The 20,526-nt window shown below is 40.6% G+C and overlaps 1 protein-coding gene across 1 annotated transcript in view; it reads left to right on the top strand.

The window, feature by feature from the left end:
- dym (dymeclin) overlaps positions 1-19,998 on the top strand; it is a 143,447-nt gene extending 123,449 nt beyond the window's left edge. Inside the window, exon 17 of the mRNA XM_070440551.1 lies at positions 17,657-19,998. Coding sequence (XP_070296652.1) covers positions 17,657-17,806 — 150 coding nt within the window. The 3' untranslated portion in view covers positions 17,807-19,998. The remainder of the gene's footprint in view (positions 1-17,656) is intronic.
- Positions 19,999-20,526: the final 528 nt, after the last annotated feature.

Raw genomic sequence — 20,526 nt, 5'->3', positions numbered from 1 at the left:
ATTTCCTTGTCTCCCAGTCTGTCTGTCACCTGATTGTTCTGTCTTGCTGTTCTGTCTCCAGTACCCTGTCTGTCTGGTCCTGTCTTCTCCAGTCTCCCTGTCACCTCTGTTGTCTCCTGTCCTCCTGTATCCTGTATGTCTCTCTCCCTGTATGCCTGTCTGTCCTCCTGTCTGTCTCCCTGTCCTGGTCTCATGTCTGTCTGTCTGTGTCTGTCCTGTCCCCCTGTCTGTCTGGTCAATGGTTTGGGGCTGGTATCAATCTTTATTTGCGAATTGGTGATAGCTATACTGGTGGAAAGAAAAATGGTGGCAAGAAAAATTGGTGTTTTTGCCAAAACGTGTTTTAGCTATATAGATCAACATAGTGTTCCTGTAAAATTTTAAATCTGAAATGATTGCTGGATTCACAAGAAGTGGATCTTTCATCTGGTATCTTGGACTGTGTGATTGAATGATATTTAGATGCTACTTTTACTTGTGACGCTATGCTACTATGCTATTCAGCTTTTTTACTGGTGGGGGGTGGGGGGTGCTCCGGATGCGGGTTTCGACCTCGTTAGAAGAAAACGTTTCAGCCTTTGAGAAGCAGAGAAGTATGAGGATGATTTAAGCAAACTTTGTTTGTCTACTGTTTGTTTAGTGCGTCAAAAGACGAATAGGTTGTTTGGAAGTCATTGATTGCCTTGCTGCCTGACATGATTTTACAGCACTTGAAGGGAGGCAATGGGTTACCGAAAAGGCTATAGTTCAGATTGGTGCCGATTTGAAATCTGACTTTGTTATGAAAGAGCAGAAGAAGCAGGGGAAGATTTTTGCATGGAGGAGTTTTTTCCTCAAAAAAGCCCAAAGTGGTCAAAACGACGTGTTTTGTGAGTTTGGAAAACATGTGGTAATGCAGTTACAAGAAACAGCAGGGGGGGGGGGGGGGGTGTATGTAAAATTGTTGGAAATATTTTTTGTATTCTTGCAACAGCTATGAATAGCAGAGAAGTAGACGAATATACCTACCTGCTAACTTTTGTCTAATTGTTTGGGCAGTTTGGTAAAATGGACCTTGTTTGCAAAATGTTACAGGAAATTATGTTGGTGCTGTTACTATAAACGCTGTACTTTTGCGATGCAATCCTCAGTGTTTTTTACTCTAACTCCAGATTTGAGTAGCAGGGAAGTAACGAAGTCTGGTAGATGACAATTTTTGTCTAAGTGGTTGCAAAGTGGAGTTATTAGCTGATTTGTTTTTCACGTTGCTGATTCTTCAATTACAGAGAGTCAGGGTGGAAGTGATGATGTACAGATGGGGTTTAGTATCTTGAGAATTCAAATGAAGTGGATGGAAGGACAAAGGTTAAAAAAGTGAATAACGAAAAAGTATAAACAAATATCCAAATTTCTTTTAAGCAACTCGGTCGAGAATGTTGCGGAATTGTTGATATTGGACGGCATTTTCTAGCTTAACGTGTAGGCGGAGTGGTCTCCTCATGATTTTGGCCTGCAGCGTCTGCGAGTATGCTCGACGGTTCCGTTTTGGAATATCAGTATTGAAAGGCAGAAGAGCTGTTAGTGAAGAGCAGGTGAGGGGTAATTAAATCATCTCACTCGGAAGGTAGCCCATTTAAAAACGTTTCCGCTTTTGAGAGTCAAGAGAAGTAGAGGATGATTTTAAGCAAACTTTGTTTGTCCTTGTTTGTTTTAGTGGTCAACCAGATAGTTGTTTTGAAGTAATGAATTGCCTTGCTGCTGACATGATTTACAGACACTTGCAGGAGAGGCTGGGAGAAAGGCTAAAGTTACAGATTGGGTGCCCCGAATTGAAATCCGATTGTTTCTATGAATAGCAGGAAGCAGGGGATCTTTTGCATGGAGGAGGTTTATTCCTAAAAAGTCTCAAAGTGGTCAAAACGAACCGTTGTTGTGAAGTTTGAAAACACGTGGTAAATGCAGTTTACAAAAAAAGCTTGTTTACTGACTGTAATTCAGTATGGAATATTTTGATTCTGCACACAGCATGAATAGCAGCGAAGTGAGCGAAATATCCCATATCACTTAATTTTTGTCTAAACTTGTTGGCAGTTTTCGGGTCAAAAGGACTGTTTGCCAATGGATTACAGAAAATTATGTTGGTGCTGTTTACTTAACTGCCTGTCTTTGATGCAAAATAATGTTTTTCTTAAACTCCAGATTTGAGTGCGGGGAAGTAGCGAAGCTGGTAAACTTGAACATTGTTGTCTAAGTGGTTGCAAAGTGGAGTTATTAGCTGATTTGTTTCAAACGTTTGCTGATTTCATTACAGAGAATGTCAGAGTGGAAAGTGAGATTCACAATGGGGCTTTTAGTATCTTGGAGAAATTCAATGAAAGTGATGGAGACAAAAAGAGGAAAGAAAGTGAGATAACGGAAAGTATATACAATATCCAAAATTCTTTTCAAGCATGGTCGAGAATTTTGCGGATTGTTGATACTGGAAGGCATTTCTAGCTTAAATCGGTGTAGGAAGGAGTGTTCTCATGATTTGGCCCTGAGCGTCTGCGAGTATGCTGACAACGTTCGTTTTGGAATATCAGTATTGACACAGAGAGCTTTTGTGAGAGCGGTGAAGGGGTTAATTAAATGCCACTTCTCACGTCGAGAACGGTAGACCATTTAAAAAACGTTTCGCTTTGAGAGCAGAGAAGTAGAGGATGATTTTAAGCCAAATTTTGTTTGTCTAACTGTTTTTTAGTGGTCAAACGTAGTTGTTTGGAAGTAATGGAATTGCTTGCTGCTGACAATGATTTACAGACTTGAAGGAGAGGCATGGGTTAGCGACACGGCTATTTACAGATTGGTAGCCCGGATGAATCGTCGTCTATGAGAGCAGAGAAGCAGGGAAGGATTTTTGATGGAGGAGTTTTATTCCTCAAAAGCTTCCAAAGTGGTCAAAGACCGTATGTTTGTGGACAGTTTGAAAAACACGTGGTATGCGTTAAAAAAACAGCTGTACTGTAAATTCCGTATGGAATATTTTGCATTCTGCAACACAGCTATGAAATATGCGAGAAGTTAGAGAATATCCCATACATCTAACTTTTTGTCAACTTGTTGCGTATTGGTAAAAAGGGACTGTTTCCAAATGTTAACAGAAAATTATGATTGGTGCTGTTTACTTAAGACTGCTGTACTTTTGATGCCAATATCATGTTTTCTCTATAAACTCCCCGATTTGAGTAGAGGGATTAGACGAGCTGGTAAACTTGAACATTTTTGTCTAAGTGGTTGCAAAGTGGAGTTATTAGCTGTTTCGTTTTCAAACGTTGGCTTGAATTCAATTACAGAGATGTCAGGTGGAAGTGATGATGTCACAATGGGGCTTTAGTATCTTGAGAAATTCAATGAAAGTGGATGGAGGACAAAAAGAGGACAAGAAGTAGAATAAGGAAAAGTATAACAAATATCCAAAATTCTGTTTTCAAAGCACTCGTCGAGAATGTTTGCGGAATTGTTGAATATTTGGAACGGCATTTCTAGCTTAAACGGTGTAGGGGAGTGTCCCTCTATAATTTTGCTGGCAGGTCTCGATATGCTCGACCGGGTTCCGTTTGGAATATCAGTATGACACAGAGAGTGTTAGTGAGAGCAGGTGAGGGGTTATTAAATCACTCTCACTCGTGAAGGTAGACCCAATTTAAAAAACGTTTTCCCGCCTTTGAAGAGCGAGAAATAGAGGATGATTTTAGCCAAGATTTGTTTGTCTACCTGTTTGTTTAAGTGTCAAACGATAGTTGTTTGGAAGTAATGATTGGTTGCTTGCTGACATGATTTAAGCACTTGAAGGAGAGGCTATGGGTTTAGAAACGGCTATAGTTAGATGGTACCCGATTGAAATCGGACTTCGTTATGAAGAAGAGAGAAGCACGAGGGAGGATTTGCATGGAGGAGTTTATTCCTTCAAAAAGCCTCCAATAAGTGGTCAAAAGACCGTTGTTTGTGAAGTTTGAAAACACGTGGTAATGCAGTTAAAAAACAGGCTGTAATGTAAATTCCGTATGGAATATTTTGATTCTGCCACAGCTATGAATAGCAGGGAGTGACGAATATCATACAATCTAATTTTTGTCTAACTTGGTTGCAGTATTGGTCAAAGGGACCTGTTTGCCAAAATGTAGAAATTTATGTGGTGCTGTGACTTAACTTCTTGCAACTATAACGGGGGTGTGTTCGCATTTTAGATATATTGGGTTCTCAAATTAAATGCTCGTGCTAAATTCTGATGTACAAATATGGGCATATTTTGTTATTATTGGATAGAAAACACCTTCCTAGTTTCTATGGAAGTTGGAATTTTGTCTCTGATGGTAAGGAACAGATTTCTACAGGCATTTTCATGACAGGGTTCAGATTTCAGAAATTTTTACCCCTGATTGGGGTCTGTTTTTAAGGCGACAGTGAATGCTTGGAACGACACTGCCTACGTTTCTCTGGGGCTGTACGTCATCACGTTTTGAATGAAATCTATTGCAAACAATCCAGCCATAATAAACACACAAAATGTTTTAGGGACTGCCCTTTCTCTCGTCGTGCGCACCTGAAGCTGTGAAGGCCATCGGCTTGCCCTCGTTCCAAATCGTTTGTCTAACCCAGCATTATTTCTCGGTCATGTTTTCATGTTATAGTTGTTAAGAACATCATAATGTAGTTAAATTTGAACGTTTTAAATACAATTTATATCCGTTTAGTGGATTTTGAGGATTTTCTTTGTTGTGCACTCTGAGAGTTTGGACACGTTTGGGGTACCGTTCGAATGTTAGTGGATTCGAAGGACAGGGAATGCTCTCGACAAAAGACGTTTTAAAGAGGAATACTTGCCCAGGAATCTGATGGAGAACAGCTCAAAGTAGCATATTTTAATATGAAATGTGTTTCTGGTGAAATATTTTTAAACGCATATTTGCACATTTTTGTTTGGTATAGCTTCACTTGGCAACCCTGTATTGAAAGTAGGATAATTTTAAAAATTGTACAATAGCGGTTTGCATTAAGAACTAATCTTGTTTTCGATTGTGTCAACCCCTGTATTTTTTTGTTCAAGTAACTGATTGCTTTCAATTAACTAGATCCTCTGATAGATGAGTCAGATATTGAGGCTGTGATTTCCTAGTTTTTTTATTGTGTAACAACGGTTTTTGTATGGGCTAAATGCACCTTTTCGAAAAACTGTTTGTATAATATGTTAAATATGTTAAGGAGTGTCCTCGGAGAATTCAGGTGAGAAGGGTTAGTGAAAATAATATATTTGGCAGGGTGATTCGTTATAGCGCTCTTTGGGCTGGAATCGATGCTTGGTAACGTTTGCATGTGGTATGCTAATTTATGATTCTATTGTGTTTTCGGCCTGAAACGCTGTAGAAAATCTGAAATATGGTCTGAAATCACAAGCACTGGGTTTCCATTGCTATGCTTTGTCTATTTTTATGGAAATGTTTTATGACTGAGTTACTGTGGTCATACACGTTGCTTCTATCTATAATTAGTGTTTGTGATGGTTGGTGCAATTGTGAAACTGTGCTTTCTACCTGAATATGCACTTTTTTCTCAAAGACTTCCTATACCATGAATATGTTAGACTTCATCTTGAAGAGGTTTTTTCCTTGGTTTAGTGGAATATCATATTTTAGTTGAGGCCTTGGGTGTAGCACCTGAAGGGTAAGAAACTGGATGGAGGTTAGAATAAGTGGTGTATTTTGCTAACCGTTGTTTAGCTAATGCTTTACATATTTTTTGTCTCCCTGTAAAACATTTTAAAAATCTGAAATGGTGGCTTTATCACAGATCTCGTATCTTCTTGGGTGTCTTGGAATTGTGATTTTTTTTCTTCAAAAGTAGTGCACTATATAGGGAATACGGTGCTATTTGGGACACGGTCTTATCTTCCAAATAAAAATGTATAGGCTAATGATTAATGCTGTATGAAATGATCATTAAGTCTTTAAATGCCCTCACAAAGCACTTATATAGAGCATTGCCTAGCTATTTGTTCAATTGAGATGGCATTGTAGCAGGGCTCTGAAGTGCGACTCAATATTTTGCTGTGCGATCAGGAGTTTAATTTTGGGAGCACTGTGCGATCAGGGAAAAAATCTCCCACTTAATAATTGTGATGATAAGGCTTCGCTTGTACCATTGTTTGAGTGCCCTTGAGAGGAAAAAAAGCAATTGCAGATTCGGTAGCGTCATGGTTGCACCATTACTACAGCGACAATGGCTTACTTCAAGCACAACCAGGTCAAAGGATCTGTCCCATATTACCAGCGCAACATTTAAAAAATTTTTTTTATCTTCCTGTAGTACAGGGTTTCCTAAACTCGGCCCCTAGCACTGCACAGCTGATTCAAATAATCAAAGCTTGATGAGTAGGTTATTTGAATCAGCTGTGTAGAGCTAGGCCKAAAAAACTAAACGTGCACCCAAGAGGGCCCCAGGTCTGAGTTTGGGAGACCCTGCTATAGCAGATCGCCGGGACCATTTTACATCCATAATAAACCATGGGGTGGGGCGGTTGTTAACCATTTGTTTACACTTTGTTCAGTCGTGTTACCTCATTGGCTAGCTATCGAACTTTACCAGTTTATCCAAACACTTGGGGGCACAGAAAGAATGTGAAAAMGGATAGCTTCTTCAGGAGATCACAGCATTGCAATGGCTGAATGACACATCTCTTGCACGTCATCATCACAAAGCGGACCTTTTTAAAGAGACAGTAACATTTTCAATGGAAAAATTGTGCTTTTACAACGATGCAGAAACCTAATATTCCACAAATGACTTAGTCATTTCAATGTCTTTACCGGGCTACATATTAGTTTCTAGGGCAAAACATCTGCTTCTGGTGCTCCTAAATTTCATGTGGTGCTCCTAGCTTTTTAAAGTTGAGCGCACCAGTGCTACCAATGACATTTTCTTTATTTAGTGCCTTGCATGGTAGAGTACTAGAAAATTGGACAATAGTTGGCAAGGCCTGCATTATGTTTCGACTGGCTATCTAACTGATCATCTATCTTTACTGGCTATCTAACTAACCCGATTTAATAAAAGCGAATCTGAATCTGCCCATCACAGGAGGTGGGTTCGGCAGCAGCTGAATGTGTGGATGTGGAGTTCAAATGATTCATTCTGACTTCCTTTTACCATTATCATCTGAGCCCTGGATGGGTCCTTTGTTTCTGCCTGGGGGCTGAGGTCTGATACGCATAATAGGGGCAGTCTGACGCTGCTGGGACACTGTGGTGTGGGGAAGAAACATCAGCTGGATGTCCCTGGGGCATTCTCACCTTCTGTTAACCCTTTCATAAAGATAAAGACAGACGGCCAGCGACATCAGCATGTCTGGCTGACTCAAAGTGTCTACGTCCATGTCTGTTCAATCACCACTTCTATGCTAATATATGTCTAGAGGGCTCCTGAGTGGCGCAGTGGTCTAAGGCACTGCATCTCAGTGCAAGGGGCGTCACTACAGTCCCTAGTTCGAATCCAGACTGTATCACATCCGGCCGTGAATGGGAGTCCCGTATTTTATTTTAGTATACCTTTATTTAACTAGGCAAGTCAGTTAAGAACAAATTCTTATTTTCAATGACGGCCTAGGAACAGTGGGTTAACCGCCTTGTTCAGGGGCAGAACGACAGATTTGTACCTTGTCAGCTCGGGGATTTGAACTTGCAACCTTTCGGTTACTAGTCCAACGCTCTAACCACTAGGCTACCCAGCCGCCCTGTTGGCCGCCCAAAATTGGCCCAGCGTCGTCCGGGTTTGGCCGGGGTAGGCCGTCATTGTAAATAAGAATGTGTTCTTAACTGACTTGCCTAGTTGAATAAAATCCAAATCTATAAAAAATCATGATGATAGGACAGTCTAGTCAGTCACTGGTTCTATACAGATGGACTAAACTAGACATAGAAGAACATGGTAGACTTGTATCGTCTGAAACGAGTTAAAGGATGTATGTCCGTGGACATCGGGGTCTCAAGGGGTCTAGTCTGGGTTTGTGTGTCAAGGGCTCCGGTTTTCACTTAATCTCTCTTCGGACACACAGAGCCACCAGTTCTATTACACATACGGATGAACTAGACCAGACATATATTAGCATAGAAGTGGTGAAGGAACTAGACATGGACATAGAATTAGACATAGACCAGCATGGTAGACACTTTGTGAGTCAATGAGTCAGCCAGACACGCTGATGTCGCTGGCCGTCTGTCTCTATCTTTATGAAAGGGTTAACAGAAGGTGAGAATGCCCCAGGGACATCCAGCTGATGTTTCTTCCCCACACCACAGTGTCCCAGCAGCGCCAGACTGTCCCTATTATGCGTCTCAGACCTCTGCCCTCAGCCCCTAGGCCGAGACAAAGGACCCATCCAGGGCTAGGGGCCAGCCCCTCTCTCTCCCTGCCTGCTGTCCAGCCTCCCTCGCTCTGCCTTTCCCTCTGTATCGGTCTCTGTCTGTCTCTCTCTTCCTGCCTGCTAGCCATCCTCCCTCTGTCTCTGCCTTTCTCTCGGTCTCTCTCCCTTTTTTCATCTCCTTCTCCCAGCTTCTCTCCCTCTCTCCCTAGCTTTCACTCTCCCTCTTACATCCCTCCCTGGCTTTCACTCTCCCTCTACATCCCTCCCTGGCTTTCACTCTCCTTCCCAGTCTTCTGTGAGCCCAGTCCCCACTCCCCCTCCTCTCCATTTGAATATCAACAGAGCCGGCCCTGTGTTGTTACTCCTCCACCTATCAGGCTCAACGACTTTCAATGACAGACAGGCTATGTCCCAAATGGCACCCTATTCCCTACATAGGACACGACTTTTGACCAGAAAAGTAGTGCACTATATAGAGAATAGTATCCCATTTGGGATGCAATCAGACAGCGCCTGTGGAATGTATTGTTTGGCCTGCGCTGCCTCGTTCTGTAGTGATAAGGTACAGACAGTTTGGCTCCTTTGGAAGGGAGAGGAGAGGAGAGCGGAGGGTAAAGTGGAGTTGGGGAGGATATGAGAGAGGAGGGAAGAAGACTGGACAGAGAAGGGAGAGAGTACAGGTGAGAAGAGGGGTAAGGAGAGGAGATTTAGAAGAGAGGAGGGAAGGGGAGAGGAGAGAGGAGAACGCTCCATACCTGGGGCTTCCAGAGGCCAGCAGACAGAGAAGCAGACGAGCCCCTCACACCTGAAACACACCTGAACATCTACCTGAAACGTACCAATAATAGAATAAACGTTTGTTGTTTTGTGTGGGAAAAAAACATTTCAATTTTTTTTCTTCTAATCTGCTTCTAGCTGCATTCCACTCTGTCTGCGTGGGGTCTGTAAAGCCTATTCCTTCTAAGCCATGTAACAGTGGGAACAGAGAGTCCTACAGTCAAGATATGGACCCAGTCAGTCCGTCTGTGTTCTGGGGGGCGAGGGCTGGGGGCGCTGGTCTGATATGCATCCCAAATGGTACCCTATTCCCTATAACGCAATACTTATTACCAGGGCCAATAGGGAATATGGTTCCATTTGGGATACACGCCTGGGCTGGTCTGACTGGCATAAGGCTGGGCCAAGTATGTCGTCTGCTCTGCAGGCAGGGAAAGGGAGGGAGAAGGGAATGAGAGAGGGGAATTGCTGGAACCAGGCCAAACATGAGCCAATCCTGGACCAGCTAGTTTGTGTCTGCTTCCCAGGAAACACTGGGGCCAGTGCAAGGGTGTCTGGATTCCGGCTCTGTAGTGTGTTTACCTGACCACATTAGTCTGAAGCCAGTTTGCTGGATACGTTCTTACAAAACAACATTGACAGCAAGCCATGCAAGCAACAAGGGACTGATCTAGATAGCTGTTTTGAATGCATTGAATACCTAATGATAGCTAGCCAGATGAAGCACTGGCTGATACAGAGTATCATATGAACACACAGGGTCCATAGCCCATATGCCAGTCTGTGCCACAGACCGATACCCCCCATACCCACAACTGTTATTGTGTTGAGTGGACACAATGAAGACTATAATACAGTGATTAGTGTGTGGCCCAAGCATCGCCCTGTGAACTGTTGGGATATGATGAGATATCACTGTATTATTGATGATTATACAGGCCTGCCTGCTGCATTTCTTGGATGGGCTAGGTAGGGCTTGGCTTGGCTGCTTTGTTGGTTGAAAGAGACTTTCTGGCTGGCCTCTTGTTGATAGTAGGAAGGACACTAGCTGTTACTGGGCATGGGCAGGGTAGGTATTGATATTTTAATTCAATCACAATGGATTAGTTTTCATGAAACTGCTGCCTGTGTTAGCTGCGGAGTTATTGCAATGTCTCTAGCTAGCCATCTATGTTGTGCTAGCTAGCAAATATGCTAACATTAGCTAGCTAGCTAAACATTTGGCTATGGGCTGGCACTGGCAGTATGGGATTATGTAAAGTTAATTAAATTGTTTCTTCGTCGTCTTGCTAAGCAGTTATCTAGCTGTGGCTATCTGGCTAGTATCAACAAGAGTTTTCTACAAAATAACAACATTAGCGCAGCTAGCTAGCGAACTTTGGAATCTAGACCAATCTTGACCATTTTAATTTTTACCCATGAACTAGCTAAGCAACATACACGGACATGCATTGTCAAACAAAACTACTGCCCCCTTCTGTTTTGGAGTATTTTAATAAGGCTGAGTAGCTGACGACTTGAAGGTCTTTGCTGTGTGAACACTAAAGAGATTGACTGCCGACACTGTTCAGAGGTGCTAAGTACTGTCGGCAGGCAAACGTTTGACAATCCTACCGCTGTGTCTGAACTATACTGAACTATGAACTACTGTCTTCCTTAACGAGTGTTCTCTCTCACCTGATGTCACCTGAAATCAAAGGTGGGGTGTAGCTTTCAGAGAGTGGGCTAGGTGTAGCTAGGAGAGCCAAGTAACTGAGGCTAAATGGGTTCACGCACGCACATAGATATACAGTGCCGTCAGAAAGTATTCACACCCGTTGACTTTTTCCATATTTTGTTTATACAAAGTGGGATTAAAATGTATTCAACTGTCTACACAAAATACGCTTATGTTAAAGTGGAAGAAAAATGGGAACATTTGTTTTAAAAAAAATAAAAAAGTGTACTAAATAAAACACTCATACCTTCATTAGATAAATATTCAACTCCCTGAGTCAATACATGTTAGAATCACCTTTGGCAGCGATTACAGCTGTGAGTCTTTTTGGGTAAGTCTCGTAAGAGCTTTCCACACCTGGATTGTGCAACGTTTGACCATTATTCTTTTCCAAATTCTTCATGCTCTGTCAAATTGGTTGGTCATCATTGCTAGACAACAATTGTCAGGTCTTGACATAGATTTTCAAGCAGATTTAAGTCAATACTGTAACTCGGGCCACTCGGGAACTTTCATTGTCTTCTTGGTAATCTACTCCAATGTAGATTTGGCCTTTTGTTTTAGGTTATTGTCCTGCTGAAAGGTGAATTAATCAAATCAAATGTTATTTGTCACATACTCATGGTTAGCAGATGTTAATGCGAGTGTTGCGAAATGCTTGTTTAAAAAAAAAAGAAATCCCAGTGTCTGGCGGAAAGCAGACTGAACCAGGTTTTCCTCTAGGATTTTGTCTGTTTAGCTCCATTCCGTTTCTTTTTTATCCTGAAAAACTCCCCAGTCCTTAACGATTACAAGCATACCCATAACATGACCCATCCACAACAATGCTTGAAAATATGGAGTGGTAATCAGGAATGTGTTGTATTGGATTTGCCCCAAACATAACACTTTGAATTCAGGACAAAAAGTGAATTGCTTTGCCACATGTTTTGCAGTATTACTTTAGTGCCTTGTTGCAAACAGGATGGATGTTTTAGAATATTCTGTACAGACTTACTTCTTTTCACTCTATCAATTAGGTTAGTATGGTGGAGTAAGTACAACAACATTCCACAGTGTTGTTGACCTATCATCAGTTTTCTCCTATTAAAGCCATTAAACTCTGTAACTGTTTTAAAGTCACCGTTGGCCTCGTGGTGAAATCCCTGAGCGGTTTCCTTCCCCTCCGGCCTGTATCTTTGTAGTGACTGATGTATTGATACACCATCCAAAGTGTAATTAATAACTTCACCATGCTCAAAGGGATATTCAATGTCTGCTTTTTATTTTACCCGTCTACCAATAGGTGCCCTTCTTTGCGAGACATTGGAAAACCTGCCTGGTCTTTGTGGTTTAATCTGTGTTGGAAATTCGCTGGACCTTAAGTATGTGTGGGGTACAGAGATGATGTGGTCATTCAAAAATCATGTTAAACACTATTATTGCACACAGAGTGAGTCCATGCAACTCATTATGTGTCTTGTTAAGTGACCTGAATGTATTTAGGCCTGCCATAATACAGGGGTTGAATACTTATTGACTCAAGACATTTCATCTTTTCAGTTTTAATAAAACATTATTTTTTTTATTTTTTTTATTTTTTATACAGAATTCCACTCTGACATTATAGGGTATTTTGTGTAGGCCAGTGACAAAAAAAAATCTAAATTTAGTGAATTTTAAATTCAGGCTGTAACACAAAAAAAATGTGTCAAAAGTCAAGGGGTGTGAATACTTTCTGAAGGCACCACAACTTCCCCCTGATTGAGTGAGTCTCTAATATTCCTTTCATACGAAGATGTTTTTCCGCCAACTTTACCATACTGTCAACTTTTTCCCGCATTTTTGTTGTACCTGAGAGGTATTGTTGGTATCAAAGCCAAAACATTTATTTACGCTTAACGATCTCGTAAAAATGTCGGTTAAACTTCTGCCTCCGGTTTAGTATGATATGTAGCCGTAAATGCTGAGGAGGCATTGGCACGCGCTACGCTGTTAAACTCTTGATTGTTGCTAGGTAACCATCCTCCTGCCAGTTCTAAACTTTGCAAGGCATGTCACTTCCCCTATCTCTTCGCATAGCCCACCACTAAGCATGCAATGTTTTCTTAACCACAACTGGATGAATCCATAAAGAATTACTGTGGGAATAAATATCACAGAATGACGAAAATATTGGAATAAAGTAGGCTGATGCAATTGAAGGCATGTAGTTAAATTGTTACGTTCTGAAACTCCCTAAGTTATCCAATCGTTGTAATAAATTTGAAGGAATAGCCTACCCGCATGTGGTCAACTAGATGATCATTTCAGCATCGTTTTGATTGGGACAGCGGTCGGGAGTAGGCCCATGGGACCCCATGTCGTCCAGAAAGTTATACTTTTGAATCATGTGTCCATAGAACAGTCTTCCAAGAGTCTTGATGATCTTCCAGGTGCTTTTGGCAAACTTGAGTCAACAAACACTGCATTCCACAGTAAGAACATCTTATCAACGGTCAAGCATGGTGGTGGTAGCGTGACGGTTTAGGAATGCTTTGCTGCATCAGGACCTGGACGACTTGCCTTAATAGAAGGAACCATGATTTCTGCTCTGTATCAGAGAATTCCACAGGAGAATGTCAGGCCATCCCTCTGTTAGCTGAAGCGCAGCTGGGTCATGCAGCAAGACAATGATCCAAAGCACACAATCAAGCCTACATGAAAATAGCTAAAAAAGCATCACATTTGAAGTTTTGGAATGGCCTAGTCAATGTCCAGACCTAATCCCAATTGAGTTGTGGCAGGACTTGAAACGAGCAGTTCGTGCTTGAAAACCCGCAAATGTCGCTGAGTTAAAGCAGTTCTGCATGCAAGAGTGGGACAAAATTCCTCCACAGCGATGTAAGAGACTGATCAACAACTACAGGAAGCTTTTGGTTGCAGTCATTGCAGCTAAAGGTGGCACAACCAGATATTTAGTGCAAGGAGGCAATTACTTTTCACACAGGGGAATTGGGTGTTGTATAACTTTGTTATTCAAATAAGTATCCATTGTTTTGCTTTTTGTCAAATCAGGTTCCCTTTATCTAATATTGGGTTTTGATTGAAGATCTGATAACATTCAGTATCAAAAATATGCGGAAAGAGAAAATCAGAAAGGGTGCAAGTACTTTTTCACAGCACTGTTAAGTATCTTCAGTTTATGGTTTCCAGTGTCCCAGTTAGGTCAATGGAGGGCTGAACACATTTAACTGGGCCTGTGTCAAGGTCAGAGGCCACCTAAGTACCTTTACCTCAGCAACTAGACTGGTACAGATGGAATTACATCAGATAGATGGGTTTTACCAGTTTTTGTTTGTAGCTAGCTAGCTCATGTCCTGACTGGCTGTCACCAACCGCCTGTAGATACTGACTCTTTTGTGTTGTCATCTGTAAGGAATACCAGGAAGTTATAGACACTGAATCCGACATTTGTCTGGTCATATACAGTACCAGTCAAAAGTTTGGACACATCTACTCGTTCAAGGGTTTTTCTTTATTTTTATKTTTTCTACATTGTAGAATTAAAGTGAAGACATCAAAACTATTAAATAACGTATATGCAATCATGTAGTAACCAAAAAAGTGTTAAACAAATCAAAATATATTTTAGATTCTTTCCCTAGAAAGCTTTGCACACTCTTGGCATTCTCTCAACCTGCTTCACCTGGAATCCTTTTCCAAGTCTTGAAGGAATTCCCACATATGCTGAGCACTTGTTGGCTGCTTTTCCTTCATTCTACAGTCCAACTCATCCCAAACCATCTCAATTGGGTTGAGATCGGTTGATTGTGGAGGCCAGGTCATCTGATGCAGCACTCCATCACTCTCCTTCTTGGTCAAATAGCCTTTACACCGCCTGGTGGTGTGTTGGGTCATTGTCCTGTTGACAAACAAATACTAGTCCCATTAAGTGCAAACCAGATAGAATGGCATATCGCTGCAGAATGCTGTGGTAGCTATGCTGGTTAAGTGTGCCTTACATTCTAAACACTGACAGTGTCACCAGCAAACACCCCCACACCTCCTCCTCCATGCTTCACGGTGGAAACCACACATGCGGAGATCATCCGTTCACCTACTCTGCATCTCACAAAGACACGGCAGTTAGATTCCAAAAATCTCAAATTTGGTCTCATCAGAAAAGGACATATTTCCACCAATCTAATGTCCATTGCTTGTGTTTCTTGGCCGAAGCAAGTCTCTTCTTCTTATCGGTGTCCTTTAGTAGTGGTTTCTTTGCAGCAATTCGACCATGAAGGCCTGATTCACGCGGTCTCCTCTGAACAGTTGATGTTGAGATGTGTACAACTGAATGCTTTCAACTGAAATGTGTCTTCCGCATTTAACCCAACCGCTCTGAATCAGAAGCGCTTGATAGTTTTTGCTGCTGCGCTTTAAGAAACGTTCAAAGTTTAGAAATTTTCCAGATTGACTGACCTTCATGTCTTAAGGTAATGATGGACTGTCGTTTCTCTTTGCTTATTCGAGCTGTTCTTGCCATAATATGGACTTGGTCTTTTACCAAATAGGGCTATCTTCTGTATACCTTGTCACAACACAACTGATTGGCTCAAACGTATTAAGAAGGAAAGAAATTCCACAAATGAACTTTTAACAAGGTACACCTGTTAATTGAATTCTATTCCAGGTGACTACCTGATGAAGCTGGTTGAGAGAATGCCAAGAGTGTGCAAAGCTGTCATCAAGGCAAAGGGTGGCTACTTTGAAAAACCTAAAATATATTTTGATTTGTTTAACACTTTTTTGGTTACTACATAATTTTTCATATGTGTTATTTCATAGTTTTGATGTCTTCACTATTCTGCAATGTAGAAAATAGTACAAATAAAGAATAACCCTTGAATGAGTAGTAGAGGTTGACCGATTATGATTTTTCAATACCGATACCAATTATTGGAGTACCAAAAAAAAGCTGATACCGATTAATCGGACGATTTTTATAGTGACAATTACAACAATACTGAATGAACACTTATTTTAACTTAATATAATACATCAATAAAATCAATTTAGCCTCAAATAAAATGAAACATGTTCAATTTGGTTTAGATAATGCAAAAACAAAGTGTTGGAGAAGAAAGTAAAAGTGCAATATGTAAAAAAGCTAACGTTTAAGTTCCTTGCTCAGAACATGAGAACATATGAAAGCTGGTGGTTCCTTTTAACAGGAGTCTTCAATATTCCCAGGTAAGAAGTTTTAGGTTGTAGTTATTATAGGAATTATAGGACAATTTCTCTCTATACGATTTGTATATCATATACCTTTGACTATTGGATGTTCTTATAGGTACTTTAGTATTGCCAGCCAAATCTCGGGAGTTGATAGGCTTGAAGTCATAAACAGCTCAATGCTTGAAGCACAGCGATGAGCTGCTGGCAAAACGCACGAAAGTGCTGTTTGAATGAATGCTTACGAGCCTGCTGCTGCCTACCATCGCTCAGTCAGACTGCTCTATCAAATCATAGACTTAGTTATAACATAATAACACACAAAAATATGAGCCTTAGGTCATTAATATGGTCGAATCCGGAAACTATAATCTCGAAATACGGAACCGTTCCGTATTTTATCTAACGGGTGGCATCCATAAGTCTAAATATTCCTGTTACATTGCACAACCTTCAATGTTATGTCATAATTACGTAAAATTCTGGCAAATTAGGCGGCCCAAACTGTTGCATATACCCTGACTCTGCGTGCAATGAACGCAAGAGAAGTGACACAATTTCACCTGGTTAATATTGCCTGCTAACCTGGATTTATTTTAGCAAAATATGCAGGTTTAAAAATATATACTTCAGTGTATTGATTTTAAGAAAGGCATTGATGTTTATGGTTAGGTACAATCGTGCAACGATTGTGCTTTTTTCGCAAATGCGCTTTTGTTAAATCATCCCCCATTTGGCGACGTTCGCTGTCTTTGTTAGGAAGAAATAGTCTTCACAGAGTTCGCAACGAGCCAGGTTAGCAGGCAATATTACCTAAATATGCAGGTTTAAAAATATATACTTGTGTATTGATTTTAAGAAAGGCATTGATGTTTATGGTTAGGTACACATTGGAGCAAGACAGTCCTTTTTCGCGAAAACGCACCGCATCGATTATATGCAACGCAGGACATGCTAGATAAACTAGTAATATCATCAACCATGTGTAGTTATAACTAGTGATTATGATTGATTGATTGTTTTTTATAAGATAAGTTTAATGCTAGCTAGCAACTTACCTTGGCTTCTTACTGCATTCGCATAACAGGCAGTCTCCTCGTGGAGTGCAATGTAATCAGGTGGTTAGAGCGTTGGACTAGTTAACTGTAAGGTTGCAAGATTGAATCCCCGAGCTGACAAGGTAAAAATCTGTCATTCTGCCCCTGATCAAGGCAGTTAACCCACCGTTTCTAGGCCGTCATTGAAAATAAGAATGTGTTCTTAACTGACTTGCCTAGTTAAATAAAGGATAAATAAAGGTGTAAAAAAAAAAATATCAACATCGGCCAAATCGGTGTCCAAAAATACCGATTTCCGATTGTTATGAAGACTTGAAATCGGCCCTAATTAATCGCCCATTCCGATTAATCGGTCGACCTCTAATGAGTAGGTGTGTCCAAACTTTTGACTGGTACGTATGTTTGTCCAGAGATGGCGTCAAAACCGGAAGTCTCAAGACCGAGACTAAAGATCAGGACTCCATCTCTGTGGTTGTCCTGTCCATTGATCTTTATCTTAACATTTTCTTCTTCTGTCTTTTCTCTGTCTCTCTACAGACGTTCCCGGAGCTGAAGTTTCGGTACGTGGAGGAGGACCAGCCTGAAGACTTCTTCATCCCTTACGTGTGGTCCCTGGTTTTCAACTCTGGAGTAGGCCTTAACTGGAGCCCTACGGGCATAGAACTCTTCGGCATGGACTCTGGCTGATTGTGGGAGTTCACGCCAATCCAAACTTCCACTTTAGTCAAATGTTCACTTAGTCATGCATTGATGTAAATGGGAGATGTTACCTTAGTGGAAGTTAGGATTCGTGTGTGTGTGTTTATTTGTATATGTGTGTGCGCACTGCTTTGGAAGTGCCTCTACCCTCACAGACAGATCCCTGGGTTACTATGGGATGTTAGACAGGAGGACATTGAATATACCGGTCTTCCTTCCTGCTCCTATTTGTTCATATCAGACAGACTTTTCCTCTGTGCTTCCACGTAGCCTGGTGTTAGTCCAGACTGAACACTGAGCTCACCATTGTGAGTCATAATTCAGTCTGGTACAACCGGGCTAGCTTCCACATGGTTCAGCTCCACAACCAGACCTCAACAGCAGCACTGAATACTAAGGATGGTACTCTTTACAGAGACACTTTGTTTTCTCCATTATTGGGAGTTTGGTGAATTTTTTTGTCCTCAGTCTTTCTCAGGTTTTCTCTGGTTTTGCCTCACTTCAAATTCACCCTTGGTTTTTTCGGGTTTGCTTAAATCTTTTTATTTTTTTATTTGTTATGAAGTAAAGTAGTTATGGTTCAAGGTAATTAAAAAAAATCGGAGTATTCAGAGTATTCAACTGTCAGAGTATTCAGAGAATTTAACTGTCAGAGTATTCAGAGTATTCAACTGTCAGAGTATTCAGAGCAGGTCACCTGGGATCCTGGGTTGAGGACTGGACAGTTGATGACAGTTAACGATTGGTGATGGCCTAGAGGTGTCAACGATACTTGTCGCTGTAGCCTAGTCCCAGAACTTGTCACAAACAGAATCTGGGACCAGGCTTTTGTGACCGTCTTAAGTCACGTCTTTACCACAGCAAAACAGGGGTCCTCGTTTTTCATCAGTTTGATTCAACTCTCCTTATTTTCAGTCGGTTGTCCCAATGTTATTTTGTGCACAATCATGTTTGTTTGTTTATTTGTTTATTTGCTTGTTTTATAGGATTAGTTTTTTTATTATTGTATTTATGTATGGATTTTGATATTTGCCCCCACCAAAACATAAACGACAATCAACAGCAACAACAGTAGCAAAATGAGATCCTTAATCTCCTTGTAAAGGAACATCAACAAATCATTTTTTTTTTACGCCATCTTATTTCCTGGTAGTTACGCATTTGTCTTAATGTCAATATAGAACAATAACAACTGACAGTTTTGCAAATTCTAAGTTGAATTTAGCAAGCATAATGATTAAAAAATATAAAAATAACTATATACTGTATAGGCTATCACATCTTTATGTAGCCTTGTAAATCTTCCAGGATGCGTCGAAATTGGTACCCTATTCCCTATATAGTGCACTACTTTAGTAGATAGTACAAAAATAAAATAGTTTACTGTAGGGATTAGGGTGCCATTTGAGATGCGACCCCAATGTTGTACAGATCAGGGAACGCATGTAAATGATTTTATAAACAAATACAAACGCATGTTTGTTTCTGTTCCTAGATGTTCCACATGAATCTGAAGGGAAGATGTTCCTTTTAAGTGTTCCAAATGGCACCCTATTCCCTCTAAAGTGCACTACTAGGGCCCACAGGGCTCACTTTGAATATTTTTGCTTCTGCAAAAAAATGAACTGACAAATATGTTTAGAATAGATATTTATGAATGCATCAACATGACATGCATAATAAAACATGATTGAGTGAGAGGTTGTCCCTGTAGGCAGACTGTAGGATCCAATGTTTGAAGTAAACCTTGCTGTTACAGAACTGCGGTCAAAGATGGGGTGCCTCCCAAACATTTGTCGTTCTTCCTGAAGTGTGCACTTGTCCACTACTTCCCACACATTTAAAACCATTGAAGGGAGGTGAACAAGTGCTCACTTTGGGGAAAAAGGACAGATTATTCGGATGTACCCAAAGATGTATTCTCTCCTTGCGTTCAGTAACAAGAGTGTTCTCTATAGTGAGTGTGTGAAGTTTAAAAAGCACCCCCTTTTTTCTACTTAAAAAAATAAATAAAATGTTTTTTTTTACTTTTACCCCTTTTTCTCCTCAATTTCGTGATATCCAATTGGTAGGCCGTTGAGAAGCACTCTTGAAAGCATTTTATTTAATTGGGGTTGTTATGACCGCTGTTTTCCTCAGAAAAATAAGAAGAATGTATTAAAACTGGAATCTTGCTGGAATCTTGCTGTTTGCGTGTAAGTAAATTATTCTGGAATGTTAGTTCACTGTGGTAACAACGGACTAAAGTACCATGCTTCATATATTATCCCCTTTCTACTTCAAATGTAATAGTTGTCTTCTATACCTCCTATGTAATCACAAAAACATCTATTGTAAAAAATGATTGTATGTTTAAAAAGTGATGGGTTGGTATGTACAGATCTAGAGTACATTTTATCTGTATATTACTCTATTACAAATACGACAGAGAGACAGACTGTTTTCTATAAGGAGGTGAAATTGAAACATGACTCCACTTAGGTAGCTGGAGTTAACAATACAATATGATCCTTTGTGTGTTTGTCAACCCTGTTGAAGTGAATTTCATGCTTTTTCCTCTTTATTGGAACGATTTTCATGGCTGAATTACAATTTCCTTTCTGAATAACAATAATACTTTATTTTATTTAATGTAAAGAATAGACCATATGATGGTTACTGACAATGATTTCTACTCTATTTCTGGGTTTGGACTGCTCCTAAGCCTG

The sequence above is a fragment of the Salvelinus sp. IW2-2015 genome, linkage group LG4q.1:29, assembly GCF_002910315.2.
Source record: "Salvelinus sp. IW2-2015 linkage group LG4q.1:29, ASM291031v2, whole genome shotgun sequence".
Lineage (NCBI taxonomy): Eukaryota > Metazoa > Chordata > Actinopteri > Salmoniformes > Salmonidae > Salvelinus > Salvelinus sp. IW2-2015.
This window is presented reverse-complemented; position numbering and strand designations above follow the sequence as displayed.